The sequence below is a fragment of the Diadema setosum genome, chromosome 18 (genome assembly GCF_964275005.1).
Source record: "Diadema setosum chromosome 18, eeDiaSeto1, whole genome shotgun sequence".
NCBI lineage: Eukaryota > Metazoa > Echinodermata > Echinoidea > Diadematoida > Diadematidae > Diadema > Diadema setosum.
Window position 1 is genome coordinate 17933998 of NC_092702.1, and position 12108 is coordinate 17946105.

The 12108-nt window shown below is 38.9% G+C and overlaps 1 protein-coding gene across 1 annotated transcript in view; it reads right to left on the bottom strand.

The window, feature by feature from the left end:
- LOC140241375 (neuronal acetylcholine receptor subunit alpha-10-like) overlaps positions 1–11287 on the bottom strand; it is a 31450-nt gene extending 20163 nt beyond the window's left edge. Inside the window, exons 1-2 of the mRNA XM_072321105.1 lie at positions 11192–11287; positions 1333–1377 (exon numbers count right to left, since the gene is read on the bottom strand). Coding sequence (XP_072177206.1) covers positions 1333–1377; positions 11192–11287 — 141 coding nt within the window. The remainder of the gene's footprint in view (positions 1–1332; positions 1378–11191) is intronic.
- Positions 11288–12108: the final 821 nt, after the last annotated feature.

Sequence of the window (12108 nt, forward strand, 5' to 3'; positions counted from 1 at the left end):
CGCGAACCTCATAAACCAGGAAAGGGGAAAAAGGTAAATTTTGAAACACTGGAGTGTATAATCCAGACAGGCAGTGTTGAATCTATCTAAGTGTTAAGTGTTTGAGGCGAAATCATATTTCTAATTTTTCATTCTTAACTTTAAAACGCATCACTCTGTTTTTGTATGTTTCTTTGTTTATTTGCTTATTTGTTTGTTTGTTTGTTTGTGATCGGCGACTTTATTGAGATAACGTTGCCACGGATTACGTAATAAGCATACAAACTGAATCATTGCATAAATTTACACTATATAGCAGTAAAGGTTGCTCAGCTTGGAAGAGGAAAAAGAAGTTAGAAACATATTTCAAACAATATATGGACAAGGAATATGAACATAATCATAGATATCAACTCATTATTGATTCTTAGTAATGAGAAGATTTAAAGACATAATGGTTGTAAGTTGATTTATTTTTGCAAGGTGTGAGGATTTTAGATGTCAGGCAATAAGGAAATCAAGAAGAATCGGTTTATTGATGTGAACATCAAGACAAATCCCTATTCAATAGTACCCGAGTAAACATTAATATCCATTAAATGTCTCCAAAAAATGGCAAATCGTATAGTAGAATCCAGTTTTTTGTTGGGCTACATACTGTCGATGGCCTGTTCGAAACATTGATGCTTGCATCAAAGTTAGCGTTTGTTTATTTCATATAGGACTAATATTGATATCTCTGGTTTGTTGGGAGGTAGTTTCTCAATGAACTCACCGTTTTGCAACTTATATAGTCGCCGAATTTTTCGAGCATTATAGAGAATTTGATTTTTGCCCGATAAAGCCATTTACCATATTACCTTCCACTTTAAAGGTCTCCAAACTTTTAGTAGAAGAAATTTCAAACATTTTTTCATCAATTATCACTCATACTGCCTTGCTGTGAAGCTTTTGTAGACAAAATATTTGATAGTTGTTTGGGCAAGCCTATACTTGACCAAAATCTAGAGCAGTAGTCGAAATGTGGCAGAATTAGAATATAATACGACAAATCAAGAGATTCAAGTCAGAAACATCTTTTTGATATTCAATTTGAGAATGGTGAAAAATATTGACGGGATTGGTATCTTGATGTTTCTTCTTAGAAAGAATTAGATTCCCCCTGTTATATAGCAGGCACACATATGAAAACAAAACAAACACGGTTTCTCTGGCCCCAACCGATTCAACACTCAAAATATTGTCGATGAAATTTCTACTCTACGTAGGTTTTCCTTCGTATTACAGCATAATTTAGTAAATGATTTTAATATCAACTTTCAAAGTTACGTATCTCAAACACTCCTGACTTACCAGTGTTAGCCAAGTAGAACTCGTCAGCATCTGCACTCGTTCGTTCTGTGAGATAAGAAGATATTAATTCGTAAGATTAGCGGAAATCAAACAAACAAAAAAGAGAAGAAAAGGGTATTGACTTCATAATGATTTGCTCGAATAGCTTTACTGGAAGATCAGTCAAAAATTGTTGCAGTATTTTAATTTGACATTATTAACGTGCTCTAATTCGATAAAGATGTGGAAGTGTTAGTGATAGGCAACTGTTGACAACACTAAGTTAAGCCATTGTTTAAAAAGTGTGGCTGATTTGGAATAGAAAAGAGGCTTTATTTCTGCCTCAGTGTTGAGTTATAACAGTGAAGGTGATTACTGTTAGAAAGCACGGAGAAATTTGAAGGACAAAAGTCTTGATGGTTAGAAAATATAGTTAGTTTCATATATTTTCATCACTGTTATTATTGATATCAATATTATGTCGTAATCACTTTTTTTATCGTTTTACCTACATTGAGATGTAAGACATTACTTCTACAAAGGGTTCTTCTTTCTTATTGTTTTTTTTTTCCTGTCGTTGTGCAGTGCCCGAAGGTGTGACGACACAATCACTACATTTCCATTATAAAACATGAGTCCACCAAACACCTCCGAGACAAACAAAATAATGTGGAGAATAAAATCTGTGTAGAATCGCAGAGCACAGTAGACGCCATTTTGCCATTTCGCCATTTCGCCATTTCGCCATTTCGCATTCAATTATTCGAAAAAAAAAAATGCGTGGTTTAAGGCCGTACGTTCCTCTTTCTAGGCTCCTTCCCATTCAGCTTTACCTTCTTTTTTCCAATCTACGTTTGTTCAGTCTCTTTTTAGTTATCTCCTTGCACGGTGCATGAAAGTCGCTCATCTTTCTGAAATGCGGCTGCATGCCAAGTACACCCCGAGGTATCCCGGGCATATGACAGGCGCCACGGACTTTCTTTATTTTTCCTCCAGTTCTAATTGTACACCGACAGATGCATTCCTTTTGCATTTGTGCGGCGGCCTCGCTGGCAGGGGGTTCGCCGGCTCAGCAGGCCCTTAGCAACCAACAGACGACTTGGCGTAACGCCTAACGACGCTACCCACCTCCCTGCTCTTCTTGTGCATGAACATAGGTCACCCTGTAGTCTTGGTGTTTAAAGTTTAAAAGTACTACTACTACTTTTTAAAGCTATTACGAACTGGGAGTATACTAGCGCCACCAACTTTGATGTGAACGAGGATTGTCATTGTTGATATTATAAATTATAGGTTTCGTTTTCTCAAAATGGGATCCACTCTTTTGAGGAGCATTGTACCTGTTCAGCAATGTTAAAATGTCACGGAGTTAGGACTATGATATCAAAAGCAGATCTCCCTATGTTTCAGACCTTAACCATGTTAACGCATATGGCTGTGATCTTCTGAACTGGAACTTTCAAGACCTGTTTAAGGGATTCCATTAGGGACGTCATTACCTTGCAAGTACTCTCTGTGTTGAATATCTTAGCGCGGAGTGTTTAGCGAATGCCTCCCATTTTCGAATTGTACTGTCTAGGAACTTTTATTTTCCATCGAGTCCTAAAGCTCCGATTAACTGTTTACTTGCTCACAGACCTTCAGGAAAAGCTTTTAAAACTGTGTCTGTAGTTTAAGAGGTCGGTGTGCTTTTTGATAATAGCGGTCAAATCCCTTTCGTACAATAGATCTAACCAACTTGGTTTCGTTCTGATGCACACTTTCTTGATTTCGAAGCAGTACGTTTCACTCATTCCGACGTTTAACCCTCAAGAGACGTCACTGAGTCCTCATGAAGTACCTTCACGTACCCCAGCAATCCACTTTATAAACTATATACCCACCTATCACTATTTTTGGTGCTCCAACTCCCTTTTTTAGTGCGTTCTTGTGACATCACAATAGTTGGCTATCACCCCCCCCCCCACCGCAGTGATGTTACATACATTAAACATACCCTCCTCGAATATTCCCCTCGTCCCTATCGCACCCTTCTGTACATCACAATTTCGACCCGTTTCGATGTATTCTACCTCGATTTACGTCCCTTCCGATATTTCACCGGCAATCTGAAATCGTTGGCGATAATCCCCGAGACTTCCCCCGCGGCCAGACATTGAATTAATGCTAATCAGACCAGCGGATGGAAAGCCGGGATGGTATAGGCAGGTTTAAGGGTACATGATTAGACGGAGAGATTGCTTCATGGGTCCACGGGGAGTCTAATCGAATGAACCACATTACACCCCCCTCGGCACAAAATGTCGCCGACCTTGCGACAAGGTTTTGGCAGCTAATGATTTTATCAAATTTCATGATCCATAATTGCATACATATTCGCCAGGGTTCAAGGAGATCGCATTTTCAGTCGGGATCCAAACCCCCAATCTTTGGAGGGAGGGGGGCGGTGGGAGGGGGGCGGTTGAGGACTTAAGATAACAGGTATGGCCATTAAGAATAGCGATCTTGGTAGACATTCATTGAAAAAGCCGATACATATGCATGTCAAGGCACGAATGTTGTACAGTAATCAGTAAGTATCGGGTTCTTCACTATTATGTCTGTGTCTGAGCGTCATGGTACCACGTTATCTGTGACGCGCAACCTATTCTAACATCTAAAAGTTTAGCATTAGGTGAATTTGTGTAAAATTACGAGCATTGACGCTTCTTCGAAAATTCTTATTAACAATGATGTGCTCGAAACGTCTTGTCAATGTCCAAGTAGTTTTAAATGTTCCGAAATTCGGAACTTGTCAGTGTTTATAAAGCATTTTGCAATGATGTGTTTTGATATCTTTCGGTGCACATTGCAGGAGGCGGTATCTGCACCCATTAAGCAAATTTTCCAATAATTGACTTTATCCAATGGGATGGCAGGATTTCCCCCGGTTACTTTGGTAGATGTCTGGATTTAAAGCGGGACGCAACTAAATCATCGGAAAGCTTAGTATCTGGGAGAACTTAAATGTGTTATGATTTAGAAATCGATGAACGCCACGTTAGGCTTTCGCGATAACGGGCACGTTAAAATCTGGTCAGTACCTATTTGTTACGGTTGTGTAAACAGGCATTTAGTAAACATTTAGTAAACTATGATAGAATTTATCCCTTTATTATCATACTGATGACTGTTTAAAGATAAAAGGTGAGTGGTTAATACTTTTTTTTATTCTTCTGCTACTTAATCAAGCGAATCTTGAGGGTGTGTGAGCGAGTCTGGTGTGTATAAATTTGTTTCCTGTTGCTGTAGCCAACTTCTCCAGATTCGTCGTAACTACCAATATTTGTCCTTAATTCGCTCTTTCTATCATTCTCCCTCCCTCTTCCTCGTGATTTGTTTCTGCTGTCTTCCACACAAATTTGTTCACACACATACAAACACAAACGCAGGCGCACACACACACACACACACACACGCACAGGACTCGAAATGGCGGTCACGTCCGAGCCACTTTCCCTTCGGTTTCGTTTCGACGTTCGTTTTGTTTGTTTGTTTGTTTACTTTTGTGTCGTTTTTTGGCTCTTTGTGTTTAGGATGCGGATGCTTCTGATCCCCCAGCCGAAAGTAAACCAGTCATTTCTGCTTGGCTCGGCCTCGCTCTACCTAAATTGCGCAGGAAACAGGAGAATTTCACTCAAATTGAGTGCACGGCGGGAAGAGTGTTCCCCGCGAATCAAGCACAATTTGCATCATTCAATTGCTCGCAAGCGTCATAAAGGTCCGTGCTTGGGGGGCCTTTCCCGCCATAACTCGATATGGAAAATATACAATTACATCGCCGTCCCTCGCTGGGCCCGGTAATATGTTTTGCTTCCCGCTTTATCCATCAACACGGACCCGTGAGTATTTGCTCGTGTTATGTAAGCATACTTTGAATTATATTTCTACACATGTGCTTCCGTGGTAAGCTGGTTTGTCGAAGATGATTCTCTCTATCCCTGTTTGAGACCTAATATTATTTGCTTCTTCTTCGCCTTCTTCTTCTATTTCTCTCTCTCCACACTCTGCTTTATCGTCCGTGTATGCACCTCTATTTCATTCCACATATTTTTTTCTCCTATCCGCTCCGCGTCACTCTCTTGGTTCACATTCTGTTGAAACGACTTCGTACAGACGTGCACCAAAAAAATCGCGATAAGCTGAACTGATAACTTCCATGGATGCACTTCCTTCTTGGAAACCCTTACTGCTCTTTGATAGATCTTTACCTCCTGCAAGTGATAACAGAGGATATAATTATAGCATCAGCCCTGTTGTCCTTTCTATTCTGTGTCCAAACTTTGATTTCCTTTTTCATCCGGTCTCCGAGTTCCCATATGGTTTGGACGATGACGGGTTTTGGTTGTTTGTTTTTTTCTTTCTTCCGATACGATGACATTTAGGAGGAAGAAAAAACACGACGGAATAAGGCATGGATAAAAATTACCCTAACCTTCTTTTCCTTAGCAATCCCAGTGTTGAATTGCTGCCACAGTAGCCTTGTTATGAATACAATCAAGGAACGGAGACAAGAGGAAGTAGGGGCTGGTCTAACACGATCCCTCGAGAGAACGAAGCCAGACGAGCCGGGAAGTGCTGGCTAGCGATCTCCCCCTTAATTGCTCTTGTCTGCAGGATGCGCTCCTTTCCTTTTTTCCCGATTTTTTTTTTCGCTCTCTCTCTCTCCCTCCTCCTCCTCCTCCTCCTCCTCCCTCTCTCCCTGTCCCCTTTACTCCAAACCCCTTCTTTTTCTTCTCCCCGTCTGTCTTTCTTGTCATTTTTTTCCCTTCTTCCTTCTCACTTTACACTTGTGTTACATCATCTAGGGATTATCATCCACAGTGCGAAACTTTGAACTCGATTTTGATCAGAAAGATCAGTCATCCGTCGTTTTTTACCTTAAAAACAAGTTGTGGAGTGTCCAATGGCAAAGGTAACTATGCTGAATATTCCTTGGAGTGATCACTCACGCCTGCTATTCGTCACTAATGACGCAGAAGCAGTAGACATATATTTAGGGAATGTCGATTAGAAGATTATTCATAGATGGGACAATAAAATTATGATATTGCACCGAAAATACCTATATAGTATCGACACTGGACGAACAAATTTGATATTTTGTTTGTCGAAAGAAGAAATGCTGAAAAAGTGGTATTGAATTTTCTCAAGACATAGCAATGTTGAGAGTATAGTGACGAGAAATCAGGAGCAAATGATATTAATTGATCCATAAATACATTGCTCGTTTGTTTGTTTGTTTGTTTGTTTGTTTTATTTGTTTGTATCATTTTCCATCTGAGAAGACGGCTGGATAGCCCACAGTCAGCTACACTAGCTGGTCTTCCATGTTGCGGGACCACTAAGTTTACCGGGTTAAACACCCTGCTCTTTGCGAGGAATAAATGAAGCGGGATCTTTTACGTGCATGAGTTGTGACTCTTTCCCATATATGACCTCCATTTTATGTCCTATCCCAGGGACAGAGTGTTTTGCCTCTTACTAGAGGGGACGGTATGATTACACACAACATTGCCCAGTGCAACTCTGGAATCGAACCCGGGTTCTTTGATCTGGAGGGAGACGCGCTTCTGACTGAACGAACTCACCGCCCGTTAACATCAACCAACGTGCAACAGATGCATCATGCTGTATATGGAGTTGTTGGTTTGTTTGGTTTGTTTGTTTTTTTGACAGTGTGGTCTTTGATGTTTTTGTTGTTATTTTTTGGGGGGTCACATTGAGGTGTTAGAAATAAAAAAGAAAAAGAAGGTGGACATTCAATATCCATATTTCACAAACCCACACACAGATGAGTGTAAGTCAATCAATCATGTTGTCTCTATGTGATTGAGTGATTTATTCTGTACCCAGTGACGGTTAATCTACACCCAATTATGTTATTGGTAAGTAACGTAAGTGTGAAACATACTGCTATTTCTTCCCGCAATCATACATATTTTTTTCAATTCCTTCTAAAACGTTACCGCTATCCTCAAACTTCTGACAGAGTTTTTTTTTCTTTATGTGTTTTCTCTTTTTCTTAATTGTCATTGCCGTGGTTCTCCAACATCTTGTCCCCATTTATTTTATCTAGCAATCTATATCTATCTATCTATCAATCAATCAATCAATCAATCAATCAAGCTATCTATCTATCTATTCATCCATCTTATTTTTTTTTTCTTTAGTACGGTTTGCCTGAGACAGTTGATGAGCACTGCTATTCTTGCTGATGGGACGTGTTTATTCACTCAAAGACATTTCTGTAGGCAGACAATTAGCACTCTGCGCTACATAATGCAAATATTTTCCCACTTTGGGATCTGAAGAGATTTCGTATCAACAGCCGCGGACTATTAAAGCACAGTGCTTATTTTTCTTTTCGTCTGGCTTTGATGACGGTTAAATCATAAGAGGAATGAAACAAGGCTTTGAGTTAAACGCTGAAATAATAATTGCGAAGACGACCTGACGTAAACTTAAGAGTCTTTTATTTTCATTTTCACTTCTTTCAATGGTTTTTGTTTATGTTCTATCCAAATAATACAAAAGTTTGAAATAAACATACAATTTTTACATTACGTTAAAAAGAAAATAAATGCTTGAAGTATAACATTGTAGGATAGTACTATGTAAAAATCATGTTAACAATCGTAATAAGCGAAAGCAAGACAGACACAAGATCCACTTTTTTGTTCCAAATTGTCCTTTAAAAGTTTGATTAAATAGCGTTATTTCGTGTTTAAGCCGATTCTGCGATGTGTTTTGATTGATTGTGATTCTGTTTGTGTATCATATTCTGTTTTGTTTAATTTCAAATCAGCAGGGTTTTTTTTCCCCTTTTTTTTCTGTTTACAATAATATTGAACAGATATCTTTGTCCGAGCAATTTCAATAAGAGACATATAACTCGTTTATACGGGTTATGCGAAGTCTAATGTGACCGTGATATTAAAGTTTATAGAGGCAAATTGATATATATTAAAAAGAAAACGAAATAACCAGAAATGAGCTGAAGGAGAGACATAATGTGTAACTTATTGACCGGAAAATCACCTGGGGAAGACCCTGCCTTATTACAGCGCTGTTTCTCGCTACAAGGGAGCGTACGTTTGATGCTACCCTCGCCCTGTTTTGATGCCGTTTAATGAACTCCTCAGCATTCTATCAATTAGGTCGTTAGCCCGTTTATTGGTGGAGCCAGGGATGTTTTGATGTTGCCACTATGATGCGCAGACACGGGGACGCTAATTGATCTAATGGCCCCCCGTGTAATGACATCTCGCTTCATGCGCCCAGTGATTGGGCGCGACGCATGCCTGCCCTGGCGGGAGGTATCGGGCGCGGAGAGGATACCACCGCACGGGACCCGAGGCACGTAATCGCAGGAGACAAAGTCTGACGAAATGTCAAAGGTCAAGTTGACCCACTTTGTATTATGTCTTACAGTAGCACATACCATTGTACATACGAGTTAATGGTTTTCCTTTTGCCCTCTTCCCAATAATAAGCCCATGCCGGCAAGATCGCAGAAAGCGAGGAGCAAAAGTAAGATGACCCTTTCGAGCCATGGGAACTTTCCCAAACGCAGATGTGGGCTTCATTTACCGCATTCAGCCCGTCTTGATGGAATGAATAAGTTCCATCTGTTGAGATGAAATTAGATTTAATTGGAAGGAAAAGTACCCCCTTATTCTACCCAATAATGCCATCCACTGCAGGACGCGTCCTATAGGCTTATGCAAGAAAACGAATGAATGGTATTTTGAAAAGCTGAAAAATATTGTTGCAGTCTTACGTCAATGCAACCGCATCATCGTATCGATATGACCATGATGATTGCCTTCTTGGCATTTTGATGGACGATTTTTCGGAGTAAACAAATCATCATGTACAGAAATTAAGTAATAGTGTCATTTTGCGATAAACCGTTCGCACAGCATGTGAGCTGCATACCTATATAACGAAAACGCACAATCATGTACACGATGGTTAGTTAACAAAGAGCATCTGGGTACATCTCCACTGTCAGAACCAAAATGAAAAGTTTCATCTAGCATATTGGTCATTTCCAACGAATTCCACCGATAAATGATCATTTTTGTTCACTGGAAACTCTTTTATCATCATTTTTTTTTTTAGTTACAGTGATCTATTTGCACGCCTTCAAATTTGCACCAAGCTGAGTCCAAAGTGTGCGATATACACATGTATCTTAATTCAGCAAATATCACTTTTTCACGACGACCATCAATGGCCTTGGCACTACAATGTATATATGACGTTTAATTCATTTCTCGAATCTTAAATCTTTATCCCGGATTGATTAAGACATCTTCCGGGCGCATGAAGACAGAAACAGAGAACAATCGTCATATATTTATTTATACTTTTTGACTTAAATCCACACTTGAATCGTTATTCGTCATTCATTATTCAACACAATTAATCTTCTTTTTTTACACATCATTTCACTCGCCTGTTTTTCTTCTTTTTTTTATCCATGCTCCTCAGATGCTGTAAATCCATACGACTGGTATTGTTTACTGATCAAATGAAAAGGTACGTTACATGGCACAGTCTGGACCGACTATTGTCTACAGCGGTGCTCGAGATGATACCATTGAGTGTACAGGAAATGAACTGGCATTTTCAAAGCAATTGATACTATGTTGCCTTAACAGATACAGAGATTATATACTGACGATTATAGAGATAATATGTCATGGGATTACTTGTACGAGCTGGCTGAGGAGTGATTTCATGAGAGCTACTTCGCACAAGAGTACTGCATGAACCGACACCGGAGTGCCCTTGGGGAGCTTTGGACATTGTGCCCACTGCTGCAAGTCTCCGCGGTGATGAGAAATCGGTAACACCCAATTCTCCCACTGAATTTGTGACGAAATATATTTGTCACAGAGGAACATACCTTTTCAAAAATCAGAAATATAATCTTTAGACAAAAAAAAAATACTTAACATATGACCCCTCCAGAGTTTCGCACGGATATTTTTCCCATTGCACATTAACCGTGGGGTGCTGTGGCATTAAGAGTGGATAAGACTCTCGACTCCCAATCGGAGGACCCGAGTTCGATTCCCGCCCAGTGCTTACTTCCGTGGACAAAATGTTTTTACCCACCACGTCCCTCCCGACCCAAGTGTATAAATGGGTACCTGGCAACGCTACAGGGTAATAATAACGGCAGGGCCCTCTGGTAGAGCAGTGGCAACATTGTAGAGGCTACCCTGGATAAAGAACACCCTATAATTATCATTACCGTTGATCTCCACCCCATAGCCCAGCAGCCCCCTCCCCCTCCCCCCCCCCCCCAAAAAAAAAAGTTCCGCGGCCCTCGATATTGATTGTGAAAAGAGTAGATGTTTCGTTTATGTGTGTGTGTGTGTGTATATATATATATATATATATATGTATATATATATATATATATATATATATATATATATATATATATACATATATATATATACATGTATATATAAATATATATATATGTATACATATATGCATATATATATATATGTGTGTATATATAATATATGCCTACATATTTGATATATGAAGAATTTGATCGCAAAAAGAGTTAACTACATTCCTGTCAATTTGACATATTTACGATCAAAGCTGCCAAAAACCAAGAAATTTATTTAAAATATGGGACATTTTCAATCATACCTTCAAGAATACTCTTTGTTATGTAACATGTTAGGTATCACTGGCAAGGTTCTATTTTGCTCTATCCTATGATGGACTCACTTTAAAGCGTTTTAAATTGGTGCTTAATCCGTTTTTGCGATCAAACCCCTCATATCATAATTGTTAGTCTCTTTACCATGTCGAGAACTTGCTGGAAGAAGAACGAGAAATCTACGGTGACCACGGTGGAGATATTCTTGACGGGACGAACCTGCCTGTCGTATTCCTTCATGAGATTTTTGATCAGCACGTGCGTGTTGTTGTCTGCCGCAGCTGCAGAGAGTATCAAAAGGAGAGGAGAGCAAAAAGAAATTGATGAGTCGTTACCATGCAACCTCCCACAGGGCGCTTTTATCGATAAAAATGCGACCTTTAAAAGGACGAGATAGGCTAAAGGTAAAATTGACGTTGGGTTTTTTAGGTTAATTCACACTGTCTTGTTTTCATATCCCAGGTGTAAACTGGTGTCCTTTATAGTTTGAGTAACGTGTGATTGATACAGTTGTGATTATCGCCATCTGAAAAGGGGGTATAGCAGAAGAAGTAATAGAAGTAGAATAGTAGTATATATAGAAATAGAAGAAGTATATATATATATATATATATATATATATATATATATATATATATATATATGTTGCAAATTCACGTATTGGCTCCAATATAGCGAAGAATCAAGAAATAAACTAGTAATGCATTATTTCGCCAATAAACTCATTCTTATTGGCGAAATAATGCATTACTAGTTTATTTCTTGATTCTTCGCTATATATATATATATATATATATATATATATATATATATATATATATATATATAACATGTAGACGAAGTGATAATCTTAGTAGCATAGTAGGTATATTCGTCATCACTCTTTATCCATTTATCATTCATTCAGATCAAAGACAAAAGTAAATATTGCATCATGCAAATTAATTTACAAAGTTAACCTTGACTGCAAAGAAACGTATAATTTCTCGCTAGATATCTAATGCGCTCTCTAATCATGTATTCCCCTACACATTCTGACGAGCGACAAAGCGGACAATGTT